The sequence below is a fragment of the Scyliorhinus torazame genome, chromosome 3, assembly GCF_047496885.1.
Source record: "Scyliorhinus torazame isolate Kashiwa2021f chromosome 3, sScyTor2.1, whole genome shotgun sequence".
NCBI classification, from domain to species: domain Eukaryota; kingdom Metazoa; phylum Chordata; class Chondrichthyes; order Carcharhiniformes; family Scyliorhinidae; genus Scyliorhinus; species Scyliorhinus torazame.
This window is the reverse complement of record NC_092709.1, coordinates 157,144,650-157,172,385: the sequence shown is the minus strand read 5'-3', so window position 1 is coordinate 157,172,385 and position 27,736 is coordinate 157,144,650. Positions and strand designations below refer to the sequence as shown.

The 27,736-nt window shown below is 42.2% G+C and overlaps 1 protein-coding gene and 1 long non-coding RNA gene across 9 annotated transcripts in view; one reads left to right on the top strand and one right to left on the bottom strand.

Annotated features, from left to right (window-relative positions):
- ncapg (non-SMC condensin I complex, subunit G) overlaps positions 1 to 21,359 on the bottom strand; it is a 129,936-nt gene extending 108,577 nt beyond the window's left edge. For 2 of the 8 annotated variants that reach the window (XM_072496453.1, XM_072496459.1), the window contains exons 1-6: positions 21,217 to 21,340; positions 18,414 to 18,552; positions 14,062 to 14,268; positions 12,782 to 13,010; positions 11,240 to 11,385; positions 9,516 to 9,600 (exon numbers count right to left, since the gene is read on the bottom strand). In XM_072496453.1, coding sequence (XP_072352554.1) covers positions 9,516 to 9,600; positions 11,240 to 11,385; positions 12,782 to 13,010; positions 14,062 to 14,268; positions 18,414 to 18,552; positions 21,217 to 21,326 — 916 coding nt within the window. In that variant the 5' untranslated portion in view covers positions 21,327 to 21,340. Of the gene's footprint in view, positions 1 to 9,515; positions 9,601 to 11,239; positions 11,386 to 12,781; positions 13,011 to 14,061; positions 14,269 to 18,413; positions 18,553 to 20,942; positions 21,078 to 21,216 lie in introns of those variants that run through there. The other 6 variants (XM_072496455.1, XM_072496456.1, XM_072496460.1 and 3 more) reach the window with 6 other exon arrangements.
- A 9-nt stretch (positions 21,360 to 21,368) lies between these two features.
- The window catches only part of LOC140408779 (uncharacterized), a 77,784-nt gene continuing 71,416 nt past the window's right edge, over positions 21,369 to 27,736 (top strand). The window contains exon 1 of the long non-coding RNA XR_011940198.1: positions 21,369 to 21,528. This is a non-coding gene — a long non-coding RNA (uncharacterized lncRNA). The remainder of the gene's footprint in view (positions 21,529 to 27,736) is intronic.

Below are 27,736 nucleotides of genomic sequence, written 5' to 3'. Positions count from 1 at the left end.
CAATATTCATCCTTCCTCTCCCTCATTGTCTCGATATCCGCTGCTTTGAGACTTGACAAAGCGTCTGGAAGAACAGGAAGTACCTAATCATCTTCCCACTAGAAATTCAGACAAAGCCAAACCATTCTGCTTGGTGTGGAATGGTAGCTCACAATGCCAAGTTGATATTGTAATTGTTCACAAAGTTCTTACTTTCTTTACTCCGCTTTCAGTCTCTCCATTAGTCTGTGGGCATCAGGATGAACTAGACAGGTGGACAAATCCAAAGGCTACTGTGAACTGCTTAAAACATTTGTTTGCAGTAGTCTGAAATGACTAGATCTGGAATGCCATGCATGCTAAAAATTTCTTTTAACTTAATGACTGCTTTTGAGATGGTACCAAGAAGATATTTAACCTCAGTTCATCTGGAATAATCGTCAACAACTGTGAGGAATGCCGTCCCCTTGAGTTCGAAAGACCCGTTCCAAGATCGTTCCCACGATCTAGACAGAAATTAGGATACCATCAGTACTTTTCTTTGCTCCTGACAATGGATTGCACAGGGGATGCAGCTCAAAATAATTTTGAATGATTTGGCGATACCTGGCCAAACGGAATGTTGCTCTCCAGTACATGTCCCTGGTGTATTGTCTGAAGGACCTGGAGCCCAAGCAGTCTAGATTTCACCAATTGCGCATCATAAAATGAGCAAGTCAACCACAACCTTTGCTGCTCAAAGAATTGCTTCAGAATTAGATTATCTGGAACATATACTGGCCATCCATTTTTGCAGTATCCCTACATTTCTGCACATTCATCATCTGCTTTTGTGCATTTTGAATTTCATCTAGTCTCTGTGCTGTTGCTGGTAGGGATTTTGTGGTCAATGTGGTCATAAAATTTGTGTTCTTGTTCAAGATTTTTAACAAGAATGCTTAACAATGCATCGGCTGTTGTTTGTTGTTTTCCTTGTCCAAGTTTGTCCATCCATCTCTCGCTTGATGCAAGCTTCCCTTAGAGTAATGAACTTGTGGTTCCTTCACCTACAGTTCAAGGGAAATCTTCTGCCTGGTGTTCGACATCCTGGGTTAGTGCAGTTTATTCTAGCCCCACAAACCCGGGTGTACGAACAAGTGATTTCACCAAGTATTCATATAAAGTTTCTGAGATCTTTGGCCCTTGACTGCTCCAATTACTTTCAGGCACCAGATTTGTAAATACAACACAACTGTTTATTTTATTTTTTGAAATAGAGTAAGGCGTGCAATAATTATAATAGAATAACAGCCAGCTAATCTACTACTTCCCCCTTTTTCAGTCCCATCCACTAACCAAACATACAAAAGACAGGGACACACAGGAAGGGAAAGGGGTAAACTGATAGGGATAAGAATGGAAAAAGGAGATGTGTCCTGGTTTCTGATATTGAAGTCATTGTAGCCGGCTATCAACCCAGGAGTGTTGAAATCATCAGCTGGATTGCTAACGAGAATCTTCTGGCAGTAACATTCAGTCAGAGTTCCCAGGCTCTAGGATTTCCTCTGGAGAGTAATTTTCACTTTTATTAACCCGGGACTTCACTCAAGAGAACAGCCTCAGGCCTGTGTAATTCTTATTTGTTCCCAACTCCACCACAATGGCCAACAGTTTGCCTGAGATGAGCCGAGCTGCCAACCTTTCCCAACAGAAATCAGTTTTCCAGATACCAAAAATCAGTATTTTGGCAGTAAAGTGCAGATTTTCATTTCAAAGACAAAATGCCCACCAATCTGAAGTATAGCTTCACACCTTTATTGCACAAATATAAAACACAAGTGGAAAATGCAAATCCAATGCTTCACACATGTACATCATCATGAGTGGGTGTTTTCAAATTAAGTTTTAAATTTTCAGTAAATCTAAGAACGAAAAATGTGAAAACAGTCGCCTTTTTACATGAAGTGCAAAATTGTCCTGAATGCTTGATCAAAAAATATTTTCATTAAGTAGCGCTGACAGATTTGATGTTCAAATTAGGGTTTATGGTAGTAAAGGTGAGAGCACAAAGAAAATAATGGCCACAAAAAGTAGAAAGCAGAAGGGATGGTTAAGTAGATGCATGATGATTCAAGTTTACCCTTTTCAGCATTTTTGTTTCATGCTCACAGCAAAAAGCGCATTTTCCACAAGTAAAACAAGGATTTATGAACTGAATCCTGCTGAAACTTAATAATGTACAATGTATTATCAGCTGCACTCCATCAGTATAGAAAGAGGGAAGTAGAGTTAAAATTTCAGATCAATGACCTTTCAACAATTCTGAAATGTTAATTCTGCTTCTCTCCCCATTGATGCTGCCTGACCGGAGTATTTCCAGCACTTTCTTTTCTTTGAATACACAGCAGTGCTCCACAAAGATCAGTGTTAGAGCTTGTGTTGAGTCTGCTGACTGTAGTCCACCCTCCCTCAACGTGATTTTTTTATCCCAATAAAATCCAGGCACCTCAATGCCTCAGAGGCCACATGAAGGTCATGAAGCATCGAGGTGCACATTGGTTTCCTTGACGACAGGGCCCCACGCAGCAACCCCGTCCCACACACTAACGGCATATGCGTGTCGGACACATGCGCTGTTGGTGTGCGGGGCCGAGGAGAGGGGGCAAGGCCTCAGCAAAGGCTTGCAAATCAGCTGTTTCCTTTTGCGTATTTCAATGAGAGAAAGCGTACTTCCGTATTCAAATGATTTTCCGTATAAAATACGGAAAATCCGTGCTAGTTGGCAACTCTGGATAAGCACAAGAGTTTCGCAGGGTTCTTTTAACAACTGACCTGGCTTGCAGCTGGTGGCTGGACTGAACCTCCTGCAGTTCAATCTGGCTATAGAGAGAGAAAGGACTTTATTTTGAACCTTTAGGCAAGTGAGGGAGCGCAAGCGAGAGAGGGAGAACGAGTGAGACAGAGAGCAAACGAGAGAGAGCGAGGGAGAGATATCTGGACCATGGCCCTTCAGCTTTATGATCAACTGAAACTAAAATCCAGATGAAGTCTTCCTGCCCTTGGTAGAACATTCCGGAACAGTCAGCATAGATTATCAGTCAAGAACACAGCAATTTAAACAACTCATTGGCCACCAGCCAAGTCCATCAAGATGTATCATCGCATTGTCAGACTGAACAGCACATCCTGCTGGGGGATTCCGGTCTTAAAATTAAAGGTGAAGTCCATCTTAAAGGCACTGGTACCAGGTTTAGAAATTTAAAGAACAGAATAATGGAAATTAAAAGGAAAAAACAAGTTTGGGATTAACAGGAGGATCCTTACACTGGTTTACAGGTTGCACATGGCTCCATCAGGTTCTGGTGCTCCCTTTCATAGTTCTTGTTTCAGTCTTCTCAAGGTTTCAGAATAATTTTGGAAATCTGGCCTGAATTATGTTTTCCTTGGCTTCCCAATTCGTCTATTTGACAGGAGAGCTGTATTTGTTTGGTATTGGATCACAGACAAAGTATATGTGATTTATCTTTCTTTGTACTGACACTTGCTCTTGATGGAGGAAACATAGAAAATAGGATGTGAGCAGGAGTAGGCCATTTGGCCATCGAGCCTGCTCTGCCTTTCAAGTCAGGAAATGGAAGGGAGGGAGGAAATCAGAAAAATTGCAATCACCAGGGAAGTGATATTGAACAAATTGTTAGGTCTTTGGGGTGACAAATCCCTGGGTCCAGAGGAACTGCATCCTACAATCGTGAAAGAAGTGGCTAATGAGATATCTGATGGATTGGTTTTAATTTTCCAAAATTCCCAAGTTTCAGAGAAAGTTCCATTAGGTTCGAAGATAGCAAATGCAAAACCTTTGGAGAGACAGAAAGCAGGAAACCACAGGCCAGTTAGCTTAACATCTGCCATAAGGAAAATGTTAGAAGCCATTATTTAAAGATGTTATAGCAAGACTCTTGTAAAAATTCATGGCAACTAGACAGAGTCAACATGGTTTGCGGAAGGGAAATGATGCTTAAACAATTTATTGCTGTTCTTTGAAGGAGTCACATGTGCTGTCGACAAAGGTGGATGTATTGTATTTGGATTTCCAGAAGGCATTTGATAAGGTGGCACATCAAAGTTAATTTCGGAAAATAATAGCTTGTGGTGTAGGGGATAACGTATTGGCATGAATTGAAGATTGGCTAGCTGATAGAAAACAAAGTTGGCATGAATGGGTCTTTTTCGAATTGGTAGGTGATGAGTGGTGTGCCACAGGGATCAGCGCGGGGGCCTCAACTTTTTACAATCTATATGAATGACTTGGATGAACGGACTGAAGGTATAGTTGCAAAAATAGGTAAAAATGAAATTATGAACAGGACATAAGGAGGCTACAAAGGGGCATAGATAAGTTAGGTGAGTGGGCAAAAATCTGGCAAATGGAGTATAAAGTGGGAAAATATGAAATTGACCATTTGACAGGAAGAATAATAAAGATTATCTAAATAGTGAGAGATTGCAGAGGGATTTGGGAGTCCCAGTGCATGAAACACAAAAGGGGAGTATACAATTACAATAAGCAGTTGCAAAAGCTATCGTGTTATAGTTTATTGTGAAGGGAATAGATTACAAAAGGAGAGAGGTTGTACAGGGTATTGGAGGCCACATCTGGAGTACTGCGTACAATACTGGTTCCTTATCCATGGAAAGGTGTAATGTATTAGAAACAGTTCAGAGAAGGTTTACCAGATTAATACCAGGAACGAACAGGGGTTGTCCTGCGAGGAAAGATTGGAGGGGTGTGGTTTGAATCCATTTGAGTTTAGAAGAGTAAGAGGCAACTTGATCGAAACCATTAAGATCCGGAGGGGTACTGACAGGGTAGATGTTTCTTCTTGTTGGTAGAATCTAGGACTAGGGGCTACTATTTAAAAACAGGGGGTCACTCACTTACGACAGAGATGAGGTGAAATCTTTTCTGAATCATGAGTCTCTGGAACTCTCTTCCTCAAAAGACATTGTAAGTAGAATCTCAAAATATTTTAAAGGCGGAGCTAGATAGATTCTTCATTAAACAGAGGGTAAAAGGTTATCAGGCAGGAACGTGGAGTTGAAGTTACAAACAGATCATCCATGATATTGAATGGCAGAGCAGACTCGAGGGCCGTGGCCTATTCCAGCTTCCAATTCATTTGCCTACGTTCAATATGATCATGGTTGATCCTATTTCAGCACCATACCGTGTGCTCTCCCCGTACTCTTTGAAGACTTTAGTCTCAAAATCTATTTCCTTCTTAAATATATTCAGACTTGGCCTCCACAGCCTTCTGTGGTAGAGTATACCACAGGTACACCATCCTGACTGAAGGTACTCCTCATCTCAGTCCTAAACGGCCTATCCCATATCCGTTGCTCTAAAATCCCCAGCCAGAGAAAACAAATGCCTGCATCCAGTCTGTCCAGCCCTGTCAGAACAGGATGTATTTCAATTAGATCCCCTCTCATTCTTCTAAATTCCAGCGAATACAGGCCTATCCCTCCCAATTTCTCCTCTTACAACATTCCTGCCATCCCAGGAATTTGTCTGGTGAACCTTTGCTGCACTCACTCTATGGCAAATATATCCTTTCTTAAATAAGGAGACCAATGCTGAAAACACCTCAGACGTGGTCTCACAACATTCCTGCCATCCCAGGAATTAGCCTGGTGAACCTTTGCTGCACTCTCTCTATGGCAAATATATCCTTTCTTAAATAAGGAGACCAATGCTGAAAACACCCCAAACGTGGTCTCACCAAGGCTCTGTACAACTCAGTAAGACATCCTTGCTCCTGTACCAAGTCCTGTTACAATGAAGGCCAACATAACATTTGCCATGTATTTTTCTACTCACTCAACTAAATCACCTTGACACCTCTCAACATCCTCCTCACCAATCACATTCCCACCAAGATTTGTGTTGTTAGCAAACTTGGAAATATTGCATGTAGTTCCCTCATCCAAATCATTGATGTATATTGTGAATATCTGGGGCCTAAGCACTGATTCCTGCAGCACCCACTAGTCACTACATGCCACTTTGAAAATAAACCATTTGTTCCTACTCTATTTCCTGTCTGCTAACCAATTCTCAATCCCCAATTCCATGTGCTTTACTTTTGCACACCAACCTCTTGTGGGACTTTATCAAAAGCATTCTGAAAATCCAAATACAACACATCCATTAGTTCACCCATATCTATTCCACTAGTTACATTCTCAAAAAACTCGAACAGGTTTGTCAAACAGGATTTCTCTTTCATAAATCCATGTTGACTTTGTCTAAACCCGTTGATGTTGTCTAAAGCCAATGATATTTTCGAAGTCTCCGGTTATCATATCCTTTATAATAGACATTAGCATTTTCCCTACTATTGATGTTAGGCTAACTGGTTTGTAATTCCCCGTTTCCTCTCTCCCTCCTTTTTTCAAAATAACGGGGTTGCATTTGCCACCCTCTAATCTGCCAGGACTATTCCAGAATTCGAAAGATGACAACCACACATCCACTATTTCCATGGCCACCTCTTTAGTACCCTGGGATGTAGATAATCAGGCTCTGAGAATTTATCAGCTTTTGGTCCCATTAATTTCGCCAATGCTACTTTTTTTAAATAATACTAATTTCCTTCAATTCCTCCTTCTCAATAGACTCACGGCTCTTTAGCATTTCTGGGAGGTTATCTGTGTTTTCCTCACTGAAGACAGAACTAAAGTAGTTGTTTAATCGCTCTGCCATTTCATTGTTATCTATAAATTCTCTAATTCAGACTGTAAGTGTGTGTCCAGAACCAGGGGTCACAGTCTGAGGATACAGGGTAGACCATTCAGGACAGAGATTAGGAGAAACTTCTTCAACCAGAGAGTGGTGAGCCTGTGAAATTTGTTACCACGGAAAGTAGTTGAGGACAAAACAGTGTATGTTTTCAAGAAGCAGTTAGATCTAGCACTTAGGGCGAAGGGGATCAAGGATATGGGGGGCGGTGGGGGGGGAAAGAGAGCAGGATTAGGCTAATGAGTTGGATGATCAGCCATGAACATAATGAATGGTGGGCCAGGCTCGTAGGGCCGAATCACTTCTTCCTGCCCCTATTTTCTAGGTTCCTACATTTGTCATCACTAATCTTTTTCTTTTATATACTCATAGAACCCCAGTCTGCTTATGTTACTTGCAACTTTACTCTCATAAACTTTTTCCTCTTAAATCCTTCTCTTGAATCCCACTATGCGGAATTCTGAGCTGCTCCCAATGCTCAAGCTTGCTACTTTTTCTAACAACGTTATATGGTTCCTTTTTGAATCTAATGCTATCCTTAATTTATTTTGTTAGCCATGGTTCGATCACCTTTCTTGTTGTCTTTTTGAACCAGAAAGCATTTATAACCTTTGCAATGCATACATTTGTTAGTTAAACATTAGTCATTGCCTGTTTACCATCATCTATGGGCTTTTCACAGTAACTTCATTTGAAGCCTACTTGTGACAATAAGCGATTTTCATTTCATTTCATTTTCATTCATATCTTTTAATGAAGTTTCCTAATTTATCTTAACCAACACACATCTCATACCTTCTAGTTCCCTTGTTTCAGATTGGGCTCCTTCACTTTGCACTGGGCTCCTTCACTTTCTACCCCAATGAAACATTCTATCATGTCATGGTCATTGTTCCCTAACAGACCCTGCACAACAAGATTAGTAATTAACCCCTTCTTATTGCATAACGCCAAATTTAGGATAGCACGTTCCCTCGTTGACTCCTTGACATCCCTGGTCAAAAAACAAATTTCATACACACTCCAGGATTTCACCCGTCACAGATTTATTGCTAATTTAATTGGCCGAGTCTATATGTAAATTAAAGTCACCCATGATTACGGTCGCACCCTTGTTATATGCATCTCTAACTTTTGCTTAATGGCATCCCTACCTTATCACTACTGATGGAGGCCTGTAGACAACTCCCACTGACCTCTGCCCCTCAGTTGCTTCTTTGCTCCACCCAGACCGATTCTATATCTAGATTTTCTGAGCCAATATCTTCTCACACAATTGCACAGATTTCATCCTTAACTAATAATGCTCCTTTTCTTTTTGCTTGCTCCTTTTCTGTTTTGCTTGTCCTTCCTAAATGTTGAATACCCTTGGATATTCAGTTCCCAGCCTTGGTCACCTTGCAAACATGTCTCAGTATTCACAATCATATAGTACCCGCAAATATCAATTTGCACTGTTAAATAAAATCTTGCTTGCCACTATTCTGTGTCCAAGTCTCCAAAGCACAGTAACATGAGGATCACTGCAGCCTGTTAACCATCATCTTGTCTTGGTTGAGATCCTGGTCCTCAAATATTCTTCTGTAATCAGTTGGACAGCACATTGGAGGCAATGATGAATTTTGTTGTCTATCCATAAAATCTCTAGTGCAGAAGGGGGCTATTTGGCCCATTGTGTCTGCACCGACCCTCCGAAAGAGCACTTTAACTAGGCTCATTCCCACGCCCTATCCCCGTATTCCAACGCATTGATCATGGCCAATTCACCCAACCTGCGTGTCTTCGGACTGTGGGATGGAAACCCACGCAGACACTGGGAGCATAGTCACCCAAGGCCAGAATCAAACCAAAGTCCCTCGCATTGTGATGCAGCAGTGCTAACCACTGTGCCAATGTTCGTAGAGAAAAGCCTCCCAAGAGATTGAAAACGGTCAGCATTTTCCAGGATCTTGCTCCTGATTTAAATCAACCACAGGATGGTCGCAGCAGAAGGGAAATTTTGCCTTGGGAGCTGGTTGGAATAGGACCTTAGTTTTTTGGCTTTCTATTGATAGGCCCATTTCCTCATATGCTTCTAGAGGAGTCAACAATGACCTGAAATTCAGTTTCTCAGTGAGTGAACATACAATGGTCATCTGCATTCTGAAGCTAGACAACTTGAGAAGTTGGAGCATTTTGGTCTTGGATTGTAGGCAGCGTAGGTCAAGCAGTTTCCCATCTGATCTGCAGATAACCTCCACACAAGGGGGTCCACACAAAGGGGTTATTTCCTGGAGCTGACATTCAGTATTGCAGTGAGGAAGTTGGTGCAATGACACTGCCTTGTTTGACCCCAGTTTTCCCTGAGATAAGGTTTGTTTTTGTTCTGAAGATCACAGCTTGCAACTTATCAATAGTTATATTTTGACTGACGCAAACAATCCATAACACATTGCCAAAAAAAAAAAAAACAGCCCACTTTCTCACTATAAACACATTTCTATATGTATGACAGTTTTTTTCAAGTTGAGCTACAGGACCATCCTAATTAAGGATCAAAATAATAATAGCAAAATTGGATCATCACCTTCAGTTGAAGATTTCCAGACTGGAGACATTTCTGTTAGAATGCAATAGACTTGGGATGGCAATTTTCTTTTAGCAAGAAATAAAATGCAATGAGCGTTGGTCCAAAACGTGCATAACAATACAATTTAAAATTGCATAGACTTTGGTGTCAGCTCTATTATTAGCAATGTTATATATACATAAAACTTACATGACCGGTCAGACAAGCCTTGCATAAGAAGTTTTACCCTCTGTGCAATGGAAAATGCTTTTATATGTATCTTCTCTGCTAGAACCTAGGAGGACAGATAATTGATAACTTTATTAAATCACCTGGCAAGTTTAAATACAAATGTTAGAAAACAAAATCACAAAAATTGTATCAATGCAAAAACCTATTATTTTGCTTTTAATTTACAAAAACTAAACTGCATTTTTAACACTCAAAAAGTTAAAGTATAATTTTTTTTAAATGAATGCGGAACTAAAAAAAGGAGACATTAAGAGTTACCGAATTTGTCAAATAAATTAGTTTCAAGGAAGGCATTAAAGAGGGAGAGGGAGATAGAATGGTTGAGATAGAATGGCCGAGTTTGGGGTCTAGGTGTCTTAAAGCACAGCTACCAATAGTGGGGAAAAGGAGGGAGGTGATGCCCATTTAAGATGTGGAATTCAATACGAAGAATCAAAAACAAAATACTGCAAATGAAATAACAAAAAGTACAGCAAAATCTCAGCAGGTCTGTCAGCATCTGTGCAGATAGAACTAGAGTTAATGTTTCAAGTCCAACACAACACTCATTTCATACTGGACTCAAAATATTAACTCCGCTTCTCTCTGCACAAATGCTGCCAACCCTGCTGAGTTTTTCCTGCACTTTTTTTTTATTTAATAAAATGGACTGCAATTTTTCATTCTTAAGCATTATTTATAATAATGATGGGACATAGTATCATTCTCATCAATAAACAGATAATACAATTAAGTTAAAGATACACTGGAGGTAAATATTGTATTGAAAGGGAGAAGTTTTAAACTTTTTGTTTGTGGAATGTGGACATTTTTGGCGAGGGTAGCATTTATCCCCAGTTGCCATCAAGGTGGTGGTGCTGAGGTGCCTTTTTGAGCTGAATACCAGATGGTGTAGGTGCACATATTAGGAAGATCGTTATAAGATTTTGAAACAGCGACAGTGAAGATAAGGCAGTATATTTCCAAATCAGGATGGTGTGAGATTTGGGAGAGGAACTTGCAGCTCATGTGCCTGTAGCCTTTGTTCTTCAAGGTGGTAGAGGCAATCTGTCAAAGGAATCTTGGTGAGTCACTACCGTACAGAATTTCAGAACATTCTATTTGTGGCAAAGTTGGCACAATGGATCATCGCTTGTTCTTTTAAAGCAGGAAAACCTTGGGAAGGAAAGTCCAAGTTTTGTACATTAAAAAGCTTGTGTAACACTACCAAGTTCTGGCTGGTATATTTTGAGGGAAAATAAATCCAGTAAAACTATGTGCATATTCAAATGAAGAAAGCATGCCAGATTATGGCCGAAGCTTAATCAATGGCTATTAAATTACAAAGGCTGTAGTAACAACAAAAAATTCCCTAAAGAAATTACAAAATAAATGGGGGGGAAAAAAGCAAAGTGCAAGGTTTTCATTTTCCTCAAAGAATCACACTTTTTTGGATCATTTAGACTGTCTTAAGTGTACCAAAGCAATATATTTAAGATTTTTAAATATTGTTGCTTATAATGAAACCACTGGGATATCTAATGGAAGGATCACATGTTTTCTCATAAAACCCTGGAGTTAAGTATACTCTATAGGTTTTCATTTTTAATATAAAATTTGATAGCAGAAAGGAAAGGAACAGAGTGGGATTCTGCATGAGGACCAGCCCACATAAATATTCATACGAACGCTTTATCACCCACCTCATACGCTAACTTTCTGACATTCTCCTTAACATCCATAGTACGTCCAATTATTTTGGGAAGGGTTTGGGCTGATGGTCCTATACACGACAATACGGCTCTTCTCACCTCTGGATTAGTGTCGCATTCAATTAAATGCAAGTATGCTAGAATAAAATTTAACGCATTTTAATTTTTAAAATCACCAAGAACTTCATTAACTACCTTTTTACTGTTCTACATTTCAACACGACAAAAATATAACATATCCACTTCCAATCACCAGCAATGATCCAGATTTTGCTGTGGTAATGACAGCAAAATGTCAGTGTTCGACATCAACACTTCCCTGAAATTGACAGCAACGTTAGGCATTTGGACATGTGTAAAATAATGCAGAAATTCAGATGTTGCCATCAGTAAATCTACACTCCTTCCCAGGAATGCAGTGTAGAGGCTCCCACAGACAGCGATCTCTCTTGCAATCATGGCTTGCAAAGAACTTGCATTCTAAAAAGTCTAGGAAAAGTTATCCATTGCTAAATGAAGTAAAATGGGGATTTCACGAACTCCAGTTACTGCCAAACACCACGTCCCTTCTTTAAACGGTCAGGAAAATGGAAATCTCAGCCAGAGATCATTAGATCTTTGTGCACAGCTTTCTTAGAGGACAGTAGCAAGCACTCTTGCTTTGCCAATGACTGTAAAATCCATGCCAATATATATATTTTTAAAAAGCCTTCCTGCAACAGCACATGTAGCATTGTGGATAGCACAATTGCTTCACAGCTCCAGGGTCCCAGGTTCGATTCTGGCTTGGGTCACTGTCTGTGCGGAGTCTGCACATCCTCCCAGTGCGTGCGTGGGTTTCCTCCGGGTGCTCCGGTTTCCTTCCACAATCCAAAGATGTGCAGGTTAGGTGGATTGGCCATGGTAAATTGCCCTTCGTGTCCAGGATTGCCCTTGGTGTTGGGTGGGGTTGCTGGGTTATGGGGATGGGGTGGAGGTGTTGACCTTGGGTGGGGTGCTCTTTCCAGGAGCCGGTGCAGACTAGATTGGCCAAATGGCCTCCTTCTGCACTGTATAATTCTATGAAAAAAAAATTCTATGATAATCTATGATGTACACGTTTAAAGGCAACAGTTTTAAAGACAAACAGTTCCAAAAACCAGAACAGATGACCTGTTTATGACTACTGGGTTACAGGGATAGGGTGGAGTAGGGTGCTCTTTCCAATGGTCGGTGGTGACTCAATGGGCCGAATGGCCTCCTTCTGCACTGTAAATTCTATGACTATATTCCTTGGTGAACTAATCGTGAAATCAAGGGCTCCACGAACTTCACAGTCCCGATTAAGAGACAGAACCATGTAAAAATAAAATCTGCATCATGCATATTTAAAAAAGATCCTAAAAAAGTTACTTCATAATTTGAAATTTAAAAAAATGCAGTGAATATTTAGAAAAGACTCAATACTCAATTTATATGATGCCATACAAATTTATAGTATAAAATTGCGTACAATAGCAAGCATTCATATAGACTGGACATACCAATACTTACCATCAATAACTGGGCAATTTTCATCAGTGGGGTCTTGAAGTCTGGACAGGGCAAGCACTGCCTGTATTCGCACATTTGGAAACTTGTCCTTTAATCTCACCAGCATGGCTTCATATATATGGTCATATAGCTCATCATCAATCTGTGCATTTTCTGACATGCTACCAAGAAGTTTGTTGATTAGCTGACAGGCACGGAATCGAACAGAGTGACAACATGCACTGTGAGACTGTTGGGAGACGGTTAAAAACTAAGATCAATAATCCCAGTCAAAGACCGGTGAGACGATTCCCCCTGTGTTTGCGTGGGTTTCACCCCCACAACCCAAAGATGTGCAAGGTAGGTGGATTGAACATGCTAAATTGCCCCTTAAATTGGAAAAAAAATGAATTGGGTACTCCAAATTTTTTTGATTTTTTTTTTTAAAAGACCGGTGAGATATATGTTGAATTCATAACATTAGACAGAAAATTTTATACATCAATTTGGCAAAAATTATAAAAGTTACTGTCTTCGTTCAAATCTTTAGTACACATTAGAATTTAGCTGTGCCATAATTGTATCTGTCTCAACTCCACCTAGCACAAAGCAGGATCTTAAATCTCTCTCACTGGATAAATCCCCCAAGGTTCAGGAGCAAAAGTAGCGCTTTAAACATAAAACACTAAAAAAAATGCAACTTATTTCCATTATAGTGGGTTAAGAGTTTTTTTTTTTTAAATGCATCATTACTTGTCCTGGAGTGTCCAAAATCACATTTTCTAATTTTGTAGTGCGGTTACTTTATCTGCACACAGTAAGGCCCAAGAACAGCAAATAATTAGCTTTCAGTGGCAGTTGAGTGCAAATGTTTATTAAAGAGATGATGAGAACAATTCAATGAGAATGAAACTCAGGAAAGTGAGCCAGCACAAGTTCAACCTCTTAAAAGCAGTAATTTTGGTTTTGCACATTTTGATTCTTTTTAAAATAACCTCCAAAACTCCACTCTTTTACCAACACCTTTATTGAAAGGTTGTCACTTTTTTAATGCTAGTTCTTAGTATACCAAATAAAAATTAGCTCTTTCTTGGACAACAAACCAAGTTTCAGCAAAAGTACAAAAAGGACTGATGTTGGTTTTGTTGTTAGATCTCTACTTGCCGATTCCTATGAAGAAAATTATCTACTGGGGCAAAATCCATTATCGACCATTCTTTAAGCAAGTAAAATGAAATAGCAACAAAAATCTATGGTACTGTATGTTTTTAAATGCAAGAACTTTGGGAATAATACTGCACCTTAAGCAGGAAGTGAAATAAGAACAGCATGAAACAATTTTCTTGCTCATCACTTTCTTCATCTACTGGTTCTTCAAACGAAGTAGCAAATTTTGCAACAAACTCAATCATCCGTTCTACTGCTGGCTCACGCTTATAAATAGTCATGGGATACTTCAACAATTTGATAAATTCTTCATGAAATGTATTTTTCTCTTCATCCTGCAACTTTTAAATAAAAATAGTATTAATAATAGAAACAGTATAAACAGACATTCCCTAGGAACAAGCTACTCAGCCCATTCAACCCTCTACTTCCTCCAGATGTTACATAAATTACTTTGTCATGAATACACCAGAGTTTATTCAACTGCTTCGGGTAAGTAAGAGTCAGTAAAATATCCAAGAAAACTCATTCAAGTGAGTGCTTTCTAACAATTCAGCATTAATATCTGCATTGTTACCTGCTGACCAGTTGAGTTTCACATGGAGAGTTAGAAAATTTAAGGCAACTGCACTCAATACCTTTTCATCTAATTCTTAAAATTTTACCCAAGGGTGTCCTAAAGCACCAGATTTATACACTGAAATCTGAAATGGGACTTGGGACTCTCAACATTAAGATTTGGACCAGAATGCGACCTACTGATCCAAGCTGAAACTGCATGAGAAGAACTGAATAAATAACAGCCAGTACTGATTCAGAATCACAGAAAAATACAGTGTAGAGGAGGCCCTCCGGACACGTGAAAAATACCTGACCTACCTATCTAATCCAATTGGCCAGCACTTGGCCCATAGTCTTGAAAGTTATGGCGTGCCACATGCTCATCCAGCCACCTTTTTAAAGGATGTGAGGCAAACCACCTCTACCACCCTCCCAGGCAGAACATGCCAGACCGTCACCACCCGCTGGGTAAAAATGATTTTGCTCAAATCCCACCTAAACCTCCAGCCCCTCATCTTTAACTTGTGTCTCCTCGTGACTGACCACTCAACGAAGGGGAACAGCTGCTCCCTATCCATGCCCCTCAATCTTGTACATCTCGATCAGGTCGCCCCCCCAGTCTTCTCTGCTCCAGCGAAACCAACCCAAGCCTGTCCAACCTTTCTTCACAACTTAAAAGTTCCATCCCAGGCAACATCTTGGTGAATCTCCTCTGCACCCCCTCCAGTGCAATCATATTCTTCCTATAATGTGGCGACCAGAATTGCACACAGTACTCCAGCTGTGGCACCACCAAAATTCTATACAACTCCAAAATGACAGCCCTGCTTTTGTAATATATGCCTCGATTGATAAAGACAAGACCATAAGACATAGGAGCTGAGTTAAGTCATTTGACCCATCGAGTCTGCTCCACTATTCAATCATGGCTGATATGTTTCTCATTCCCAATCGCCTGCCTTCTCCCCATAACCTTTGATCCCTTTATTAATCAAGAACCATTCATTCTCGGTCTTAAAATGTAGTAGGAAAAATGGAGGATCTGAGGTACACATGGGTCAGCAGGGAAGGAAATGCCTGGAAAGGGTTAACCTGACAATCTCTAAAACCCAAAATGTGGACAAACGCAAATTAGCATACTAAATGCAGGCATATCTCAGGTAGCACATTTCATAGCCTACAAATCAAAAACACTCAGCCTGCTTCCTGAATGTCTGGAAGAGGCATTGTGGACCCACCCATATACATGTATCAGGGAAACAGAGCGCTCACCACCTCATTACGGGCTGATTGTCTAAAGGACGTTCCTTTGTATTGCAATGCAGATGGACAGATGTGTCCACTGAACGATTAAAAGTAGAGTGTGTCAGACAACGTATCCACGTCATCTAATCAGGGAAGTGATTGTCACCTAATCAAATTGTTGGTATCAACAATTGATTTTTTTGTAGTGCTTTGAATCACCCTGCATTCTTTTGAATTAGTCCAGACTACCCAAAACTGTATAAGATGTGCAAGACAGCTTTGCGGCCAGAGCGACTTGGACTGAGCTATAGTTAAGAGTTTTAGCTCTCTCACATGCATGTAGCAAATAAAGCTATTTTGTTAAAGTTTCATACGGTCTGAAGACCTCGACTCATTTAATTCCGCTAACATAAAGACACTCAGTAATCTAGCCTCCACAGCCTTCTGCGACAAAAAGTTATACAGATTCTCCACCATCTGGCTGAAGAAATTCCTCCTCATCTCAGTTTAAAAGGATCGACCCTTCAGTCTGAGGCTGTGCCCTGGAGTTCTAGTTTTTCCTTTCTGAGGGAAAAAATGTGCTATATTCCTTTTTCACCACGCTATTAACCTGTCCTCCCACCTTCAGAGATCAATGGACAAACATGCAACTGTCCCTTTGTTCTTCGGAACTTCCCAGTGTCATGCCGTTCATGGAATACTTCCTTGTCAAATTATTCCTTCCAAAGTAGATCACTTCACACACTTTTCAGGGTTGAATTTCATCTGCCACTTATCTGCCCAACTGACCATCCTGTCTGTATCGTCTTGTAACCAAAGACACTCAACCTCAGTGTTAACCATCCGCTCAACCTTTGTGTCATGCGTAAATTTATTGATCCTTCCCCCACAGTCATCTATGTTGTTTATATAAATGACAAACAATGGGGGACCGAGCACATATTCCTGTGGTATAACACTGGTTTTCAGTCGCTAAAGCAGCCATCTGTCATCACCCTCTGTCTCTTACAACTAACCAATTTTGAATTCACCTAATTAAATATCCTATATCCCATGTGGATTTGTCTTCTTTACAAGTCTCCCATGTGGAACCTTATCAAAGGCTTACTGAAATCCATGTAAACTATATCAACTCACTACCCTCATCTACACACCTGGTCACCACCTCAGAATTGTTCAATCAAATGTTAGGCATGGCCTCCCCCTGACAAAGCCATGTTGACCATCTCTGATCAAACCATGCCTCGCAAAGTGGAGATAGAGGGTAAATTTAACTAAATGAGAACACAGATCCATAGCGAGCACATTTAGCCACGTTTCCCAGCATCCCGATCTCTGGTGGCCCTGACCCGACCGACCCCCCCCAACCACTCACTCCCAGCCTGATCACTGCCAGGCGAAAAATGCCAGAGTGGCTCCTTGGCATTGCCAACCTGGTAACCCGGCAGTGTCTCTGTCAGCTGGCAGTACCACCTGGGCACCCAGATGGCACCAGCAGTGCCACAGTACCACCCTGCCCAGAGAGCAAGCGTCTGAGGGCCTCTGATTCACTGGGAGACCCCCGTGTGTGCTGTTCCGTCTGGTCCCCATTTGTGGAGACCAGTACTTAACGGCACTTGCCCAAGGTCTCCGAGACGAAGGGTTAGATCCCAACACCTCGGGAAACTGCATACTAGCTGTTTTGTTCTAATATGCAGATTAGCCAAAAAGTTCCCATTCACATCGCAATATCTCGCAAGATCACGTTAGTTCTTGTGAGGCATTGCGAGCAGGCTAGATCCCGGGAGTGGGGTCATTTTGGGCGCACCGTGCCCAGATTCTCTCCTTTGGAATTTTCTCCAAGTTTCCCTACCACTGATTCACTGGTCTGTAATTCCTTAGCTTATCTTTACAACCCTTCTTATAGTGGAACTACATTAGCTGTTCTCTAGTCCTCTGGCACCTTCCCCATGGCAAGAGGGGAATTCAAAAATTGGGTCAGAGCCCCTGCAATCTCCTCCCTGGCCTTCCACCACAACCTGAGACATAATTCATCCTTTTGAAGTTGTCACATCTCAAGTACAGTGTAAGACCAACTAATATGCCTTACTAAACTTCAAAAATGAAGCTATTACTTCAGCCAAAAATGTTGGGAATTAAGGCAAATAAAAATCAGAGAACAGATTAATTTAAAAAAGTGAAGGATAGGAAGTATCAGATACAACAGATCAAGTATCCTTTATCCAAAACCCTTGGGGCTGATTGCATTTTGGTACAGTATTCAGATATTTTCAGTTTTCATATTTGATGTAGCTATAGAGTTCAGAATGTCAATGCACTCTGCTGGCAAGCCTTCCACCTTCATCTACCTCATCAACATTAGTTTTTGTTTTATAAGTTTGTCTTTTATTCTGTCGGCTCAGGTCACAGAATCCTCACGGAAAAGTTGGCAAGATTCATGTTGGCTCACATTAGGGTCTGTTCAAAAAAAGTTTGGTTTCGGATAAGAGTAAAAGATACTCAGCCTGTAGTTAGGAGAGCAATGTCAGAAGAAAAGGAAGTGTTGTGCATTGGACCCTACAAATTCTAATTTACACTCAGATTCAAAAGTCCAATACAAACTGTAAAACACACTTCGAAGAGATCAATCCAAACTACAAGAAAACAGCTTTCGATTATCACATTATGCAATGCACTATACCTTATTGTATATTTGTTTAAGACCTGCCACCAGCTTTGCCAGATTTTGATGACCTTTTTGAGCCTTTTCAAAGGCTTGTTGAATTTGGACCAGTTCATCTTTTTGAGTCCCCATTACACAATATGACCTGAAATAAAAACTATTGATTAATAAATCTTAAGTTATCACTGTTCAATAGGATGTTTTAATGCAGTAATAATTCCATTTATTAACTTCCAAAACTACATAAAGATCTTTTATGGGGCAAGGAATATACAAGAGCAAACATTTTATTCTAAGGGCTTTATCAATTTAGAATCCATAGAATTCTGAAAGTGCAGGAGGCGGCCATTCGGTCCGTCAGGTCTGCACCGTCCCTCTGAGAGAACGCTCCACCTGGACCCATTCCCCTGCCCTATCTCCATAACCCCACCTAACCTTCACATCTTTGAACACTAAGAGGCAACTTTAGCATGGCCAATCCACCTATTCTGGGCATCTTTGGAAGGAAACCGGGGGAGGGGGGGAATGTGCAATCTCCATTCAGACAGTAAGCCATGGCCGGAATTGAACCCTGGCGTTGTGAGACAGCAGTGCTAACCACTGTGCCGCCAACGACTGTGCCAAATTCAAAAAAGCTGGATATATAAATGAATGGAAACAAGATTAAAGGCTATAGACACATCCACACAGAATCACAGCATCGCAACAGGAACAATTCAGCCCATCATGCCTGTGCAAGCCTTGAGGTGTCTAATTAATCTGGCTCCCTTGCCCTATTTTTTAAAGTATTTATCTAATTCTTTTTAAAGTTATCTTTGAATCTATTGCCACCACTCTTTCGGGTCAGGCAATGCATTCCAGATCACTCTGCATATATTTCTTCCCCTTCTCATGTCCCCTTGTTTCACTTGCCAATGACAGTAAAGCCATGCGGCGGAATTCTCCGTTCCGGAGACCAAGTGTTGATTTGTGGACTTCCAACGACAGCAAAACTGGTGCTGCACCTGGGCCGATTCAGCAACTGTTGAGGGGCTAGCACCGGCACCACGTGGAACACAATCAGTTCCAATGAAAAATGGTGCCGGATTCGCGATTGACACTCAGGAGGCTGACAAGCTACAGCAGCATATACACACTTCACTCCCCACACATAACATCCCAGCCAACAAGATGGCACCAAGGAGAGCAGCCCCGAGATACACGGACGCCGAGCTTGAGACCCTCCTGGATGCCGTGGAGGAGGCGCGGTCCACCTGTAACCCGGCCCAGGAAGGAGGCTGCCAGCCACCGCCGTTTGCCATGCCTTGGTGCAGAAAGCACGAGCAGCGCCATCCAGATCAGTCAATAGTGCCGAAAAAAATTGTACAAGCTACTTAGGGCAGCCAGCCTGAGTAGACAGCACCAACCCCTGACCCACACACCCGCATCCCTACCCACTCCTCACCAGGAGGGAGTCCAAACCCCCAACTTGCACCACATGCTGGCACACATACCAACCGCTAAGGTCGAGTGCCCTGGTCACTGAAGCCACCAGCTACCCCCCTCCCCCGGCTGCATGCTTCAAACGGTTTAACACTGTGCGTTTTATGTTGTCGCCCCCCCGCCCCCAGGAGAAGATTGCCCATAACCGCCGGGAGCAGAAGATTGGAGAAGGACCACTGGATCTGCAGCTTCTTGCTGCGGCTGAGCAGGGGCTCTGGATGTGGTCGACAGGCCCAAGGAATGGGCTGTTGCTGGGGTGGAGATTGACCTCACTGGAACAACCCTTCTGAGCTTCTCCTTGTTCACTTGATTAAGCCCCTTGACCATTTTACACATCTCTATCAAATCTTCCCTTAAGCTTCTCTTCTCCGAGGCCACATAAAAAGGAAGGGCCTGTACTGCGCTGTAATGTTCTATGTTCCTACAAGATAAGAGCCCATGGCTTTGAGGGTAATGTATTAGCTTGGGATCGAGGATTGGCTAACTAATAGGAAATGGTCAGTTCACTCTGAGTAACACTCAAGAGCTGATAACCGATCCCATTTCCCCACTATTTCATCACTGACGTTACATACAATTTATAGTGCAAAAGGAGGCTTTTTTTCAAATCAAGTCTTTTCCAGCCCTTGGAAAGAGCACCTCACTTAAGCCCACGCCTCCATCTGCACCTGTAACCCAGTAACCCCACGTAACCTTTTGGACACTAAGGGACAAATTAGCATGGCCAATCCACCTAACCGGCACATTTTTAGAGGAAACCAGGGCACCTCGAGGAAACCCACGCTAACACGGCACTCCACAGTCACCCGGGCCGGAATTGAACCCGGGTCCCGGAATCTGTGATGCAGCAGTGCTAACCACTGTGCCGCCCATCACGCATCTTTATTGGTTACAACATACCCCTTACTAAATATATAGCCTTTCTTCCCCTGACTCACTCCCAACACTGGCCCCCGTGTGTCAGGACGCTCCCTTTTCCTTCCTGATCAGCCTGGCCTCTCCGCCAACCGTTACCCAGGGCACCAAAACATTTGTCCAACCGCCTTGCCCCGTTCTCTTTCCCACCTCGCATTTTGCCTGGGTCATCCGCGTCCTCTTCCCCAAATTGTTTACCCGCGGTGCCTTTGCTCCTCCATTACTGCTCTCTCTCTACCCCCATCAACACATTTCCCTCCGTTACCGAACTCTCTCTTCACTCCACCACGAGCAGCCCCCCCCCCCCCCCCCCCGGGGCGGCGGCGGCGGCCTCTCTCTCTCTCTCTCTCTCCCCCCCGGGGCGGCGGCCTCTCTCTCTCTCTCTCCCCCCCCCCCCCCCCCCCCCCATCCCGGGGAGACTCACCGCCCGGGTTCAGAATTCCTGTCTTCAAACTCCGAATTCGGCGCGAGCCGCCAACAACCGCCCAAAATTTCAAATCGTCTCTCGCAAGATGCAGCCCATCCGCCGGACATGACGACACGCGGAGCAGGCGCAGGGGTTGTCGGCGAGGAACAGCTCATCCACTTGTGGATTTTTTTTTGACAGTTTAAACATTGTCAGTTGGATCTCCTTGAACAAGGCAGCCGAAGAGCCAGCGCGCGGGTGGGAAGAAGTCAACTGAGCATAAACTTTGGGAAGGACTGCCTCAGAGCTCTGGACTCCAAAGATGTGCAGGTTAGATGGGGTTAGGGCGTGGGCCTCGGTCGGGTGCAAACTCGATGGGCCAAATGGTCTCCTTCTGAACTGTAAGGATTCTAGGGTACTGGGATCAAAACAGATTCTCATAATTTTGGATTCAGAAACTCAATGCAAACTGGTCCCATGCTGTTACAGATTATTTCAAATGTAAAAGGGCAATAGATTTGGACAAAGTAGCTCAGAAAATATAACACAAATTCTAAAACAAAAAATAGTTGATGCCTGTGCTCTGAACAATATATAAAGTACTTTTTGCAAAATTCAGATATCCCAAAGCGCTTTACAGCCAGTGAAGAATTTTTGAAGTGTAGTTACTATGGGAACAGGAGTAGGAATTTAAGCTTCCAACCCATTCCATCATTCGATGAGATCATGGCTAATCTGTAACTTAACTCCATATATTTGCTGTTGAAATATTGGGAGATATTGCAAAGAAAGACGCAAGTCACTAACCAGTTCACATGTGAATGACATAGTTGGGCACTGCGCAGGTCACAATATGAATATATCGCACTGCTTCTCCCTTTTTAAGAAGTCACTTGATACCATTTTGTTTTGTGAAATTTTGAATAAAGCCAAACAAAATTGAGGACCAATATCTGAGACAATCTCAATAATCCATGATAAGCAAAAATGCACCTTAACTCATCTATGTTTTTCAACATTGACCCATATGCTTTACTTTGATCCACTTCAGCTAGTTATCGATGAACATCAACAAAATGGAATTTTCCTTTTCACAAAAAGCCAAGGTGAATTCTTCGAAATGGATAACTTGGGTATGACCATGACTACAAAGGAAATTTTTATTTTGATAGCTTTGCCATGTAATAGATTTGATTACCATTAATTCTAGATCACCATCTAAACTGTCCCAATTAACAAATCCTCTTGCTATGTGTTCATTGTGCAATTCTATCAAGAACTAGGTCCAACCAAACATGAGACAGCTCTGTTCACATGGAAAGTCACTGCACTGATTGTGGAATGGTTTTAGTTCCTCGTCAGTACACTTGTGAACTAAATTTGTCCAAATGGGCTGGAGGTCGACTACACCGTCAAGCGCCTTGGTGTGGCCGGGCGACTTGATGGAGTTATTTCATCTTGAGACGGTTAAGTTTACCATGAGAGGGTCAGTGGAAGGGTTTGACCGTAGATGGCAACCGTTATAATGTACTTCAAAGAACTGGTCACTGTTCGCTGTTGAGGGAGGTGTCTTAGTAACTAAGTTAGACTGTTGCAGGGAAAGGTGGGGGTGGCGGTTCTTACTGTCTAATTGTTATTCTCTGTTATTGTATGTTTTGTATATAAATTGCTAAAAATTATAATAAAAATAGGTTTCAAAAAAAGATAAAATTTCTGTCCATTGATTCTTCCAGCTACCATTTCAGTTGCTCCTATTATGAGCATTGCACCTTCACAACCTTCACAATCTGAGTCCTAATGCAGCAAATGAGACAGTGCTTCAGCAATGGCATTCTATTTCAAACTACTATTCAACATTGTAATCATACTGTGAAAGAAGTGCAGCCCACTGCTGCATCCTTGCTACTGCCATTGTCGGTGGTGCAGACATTGGTCCTAGAATAGCTATGAGGGATTTATTATTTGGTTTGAGTGAACTTTCTGCCCAGCAAAAACTGGTGAAACGTTTTAATTCTGTTCTGAAACCCAAACACACCTTGTTGAAGAGCGTAGAGGTCAGGAACTTCAACTCCAAACAAGCCTCGGTACTTTTGCACATTTACAAACAGAGAGAGGGTTGCGCAGGTGCAGATTTGCATTACTTTTGCACATTTGCAAACAGAGAGAGGGTTGCGCAGGTGCAGATTTGCATTTTAAACATTTTTTAGAGCTGGTGTACTTGAGCATAAGGAAACAATGTAACAATCTGGTTCAGGTGACAGGGTGATAGAAATCAGATTTTCTGGTTGGCTATTATGAGATAGATAAAAGGTTTAATTGAGAAATCATTAAGAGTAATTGACTAAATCATATTAACCATGAGAGTGAGTAAAAGCTGACTAGCTGGGAACTAATCAGATAAGATTTTAAATGTTCACATTTTGCAAGTTGTTCGAGATTGGCCAGAATCCAAGGCCAGTGACAAAAGACTCCATTGTAAGCAGATGCATTCCCAGGCCTGGACAGATCCGTTTACATGGTAACTGTCAGTCAGGGTCATAATGACTTTTATAAAACTGTTAATCTAATTAATGTTAGAGGCATAATTGGCAAGCCAGTGCATGGAAAATTACAGAATCACACCAAAACATTTATCTCTTAAATTGACAGCCAGCCAGACAGTTTGGCTGAATTGAGAGAATTATAAATTAGTTAAAGCCAATCACAGCTGTAAAGAAGGCAAAACTTTAAGATAATGATCTTCTTAAAAACAAATTGTCGGGATGGAAGAATTCATTCCGGAAACAATCTATCACTTTCTGAAACCTATGTCTTGCTGCTGCCTTTGCTAACGCTATTTTTCTTTTGTTTAAAATCAATCCGTAATTTTATACTGTGTATTATGATTTGAAGTATTACCACGAGTTGTATTTTAAACTCGACCACTGTATTCGCTAAAGACAATCAATCAGACCTAAGTTTGTATTGTAACCAAGAGTTTACTAGTAGACATTAAAAGCTGACAATAAAGTTCAACATAACTTTGGCAAAAAAACACAGCCTGAATTTCTGTTATTTGGGAACTAAGAAGGGATAACGCATATCCAGGGTTCCGAATAGACACCGAGATCCATCAACTGGCGCTGCGAGCAGGTCCACGGAAACTGGTGCTGTGAGAAGAAAGTAGGGAGAAGGCGGACCGAAGACCGTGCCGTAGATGAGAGTACAAGATACCAAATCGTTAACAACGAGGCCCGAAGGCAAAATCACTGACCGGAAGACCGAGCTTTGACTTCGATCCGAAGATCGGCAGGACTGAGGTAAGAAATCATCTTTACCTCATTAAAAGTCTTAAGCTGCAACGGCTCGCGAAACTTCCCCCTACCAACATATCAGACGTTTTATATCGGTGTAATTTCGTATATGGTATGGCGCTACAAGTCTACGAATTACGACCTACGACTCACAGAGTCCACGATTTGCGGCCCGGGTCATAAAACCTTTCGGAAGAGTTATGGGGGATGATAGTCCAAAATACGACCAAAGTACTTCTACAAATGTCCCCCTGCTTCCAAGGGTTAAGCAGAGCTCCCCACAACCTCTAAGGGCGGCCAAGCTCCACCAGACGTGTCTACTGATGATATGTTCGGAGATCTTAAATCTTCTATTAATCGGCAGTTTGATTTGTCCGATGCAAATACAGCAATTGAATTAACATACAACATTCCCAAGGGCAAATGGTCCCTTGAAAATATAAAGAGAGTTTGGGGGAAAACTACCCAAATGGTCCTTCAGCGTGTTATATGGTTTCTTGTGGTAATGGGACAGCTCCGTTGGCAACAGGAGATAATTGGCAACACAAACCACGATCGCGAACTTAAAACTGCCAAAGATCAAGTCCAGACAGTCTGTGAGCGATTGCAGAAATCAAAACCTGAACTTGAACAATTAGAGACCCAATTGAGCGAACACAAAAAAAACTAAAATTTAATTAACTGACTCGGACTCCAGAGTTCACCAATTACTATCACAAATTGATGAATTGCATTCCCAAAATGCTGGGCTACAAAAGGAAAATACCCAGTTACTTAAAGAGACTTATACTCTGGAGACTAAAATGGACGACATAATGAATCATAACAGATTGTTGAGAGAAAACTTGGCGGCTCTGACGCCGGCAAACCCTCAACTATTTCTCAATTCTCCAGCCCAAACAATTCCGCCACAGGCTAAGTCAGGATTAATTCAGACCCATGCCCACCAAATTAAATCCGATGGCATTGCCGCCAGCCGCTGCTGACATGACGACTATGAATCCTCTGACACAGACTCCACAGATATGGTCCGGCCAACAAAACCCCATGTAAGTTCCGGGTTCAATAGCCCTTGTCCCCATGAACGCTCAACATCAGCTAGTCCCCACACCCGCCTGCAATGCGAGTGTGGGTAGCCAAAACACCCAGCTAACCCCGATTCAAAGGCCTCCTGGAGCAGCTTCAGCAGGCTCCGAGATTGTTATCACTACACGAGGCGCTGAACAAAGGAAACTAGTTAGCTCGGACGATGACAGTGACGCAAACAACGATCCTAGTGGCAGGACTGGACATTACTACGACTCACCCCATTACGCACCAAATGGGTTAAGGTTGAAGCGACCGAAACAACCAAAAACGATGTAACAATCACTAAATCTTAATATGCCCGACATTGGGTCCATGACCCAGCAGACCCCGATAAAATTGATCGATGGTCCAAAGAACTCCCGCACCCTAAGAAGGGGGGGGTTAGACACCTAGGAACAGCTACAGTGCTTACAGAATATTTACGGTCTCCATCCGTTAGACAGTGTAAGGTTCTGTCTGTGATGGTTAATGCGCGCGATAGTCAAATCCTCTTGAAAGAAGTTCCGGCAGCCCTGGGCAATGATTTTAAAAATCTGGAAACGGGGTGGCAGGCATTTAAAGAGTGGCTATTAAGATTCAACCCACCTAAAACTGATTGGGGTAAAATAACATCCTGTGTTCAAAAGCATTTGGACGATCTCACAGACTGAGGAAAGGTTTCGAACAGTTTGGAAGAAGCATTCAGGAATGGAACTCCAGGAAGGAGAGAGGATTTGGGATACAAGTAACCCAGGACCATTCAAAACCGCTTTTGTCGCTGGTTTGAGACCTGAAGTGTCTAATGCCCTAACATGGTTTTTCCTGAATGGGAGCTAGTGGGTACTACTTTCAGGACCTTCATAGAACGATGCATTCAACTAGACCGTGGCTTGGAAGTTAAAGTCCGAGCTCTCTGTCCTAAGCCCCAGCCCAAAGCAGCAGCTGCTGCAAGTAGTGCAGCAATCCCATCAAAAAATTCTGCTCCTCCTCCTCCGGTAATACCAACCCCGGCCCCTGTTCTTGCTCCGATAAATGATTCCAGGAAAACGGAAAATGTCATTTTTGGGGAAAAGGCGGCCATTGGACAAAATCATGCTGTTTCAGAATACAGGGGGACAAAGGACAGGATTACAATCGTGACTCACGCTACCGAGAACCCACCCAGTTACTCTCGCCATTTCTCTCCAGCTACTTTAGCCGGCTCCCATTCTCAGCCTTCATAGGAACCGTTGCCCAACGGGACCGACGCGGAGGCGTAACTCGCTACAGTATAGAAACTTGCTTAGGGTAAAGATTCCTGTAGCTACTGTAACTATAAAACCTTTGACCAGTAAGAGAGGCAATCACGGGAGAGGCCCGCCAATCCATCCACCGCAATATTCTCATCGTTAAAGGTCTCGGGCCCGACTCTCTCAATGGACTCATACAACCGAGACCTGCTCCGTGACTCACACTACAGGGATCCGCCCCGAAACATGTTTCACAAGGATTCGTACAGAGACCACCATAAGCCCCGCCCATTTACACCACGTAAAGACGAACTCAATGACGATGACACTTTTGTCGACAGGGTCACCAGATTAGCCCCTGACACAAGAGGGCATTGATCGACACAGCAAAAAACTAACGGATCCCACTCTCAGTGAGTCCATTCACGTAGCGTTAAATGCTTTACTTGAGAACAGAAAGGATGAACTGTATATATCATTGAGAGTGGGAGGCCAGCAAATAGAATTTCTACTTGACACTGGAGCTGAATTAACCTGTCTTCCCCCAAGATTGGCTCACTTGTTTCCCTTAGAAAGACAAGCGATTGAAGCTTATGCAGCAGAAGGTGATTCATTAACCCTTCAAGAAACAGAGCCCATGTTGGTTCAATTTGGCCCACATGAACTAATGGCCTCCATCTGGATAGACCCAGTAATTCAGGCCCTTCTGGGCATAGATATACTAGCCCAATTAAATTCTCTTAATTTTGAGAATGGAAAAGTCACATGGTCCATCAGACATCTCAAAAAGAGCCAACTGGAGCACCACTCAATTTGGGCAAAGGACAAAAATGAATGTGGCCTATTAAACATGGAACCAACATCAACAGTTTTGGAAGCACCTAATCTTTACTTCCACCTTGCAAGCCCTGTAAATCCATCATCTTTGCTCCTACTTCCCGAGGTGCA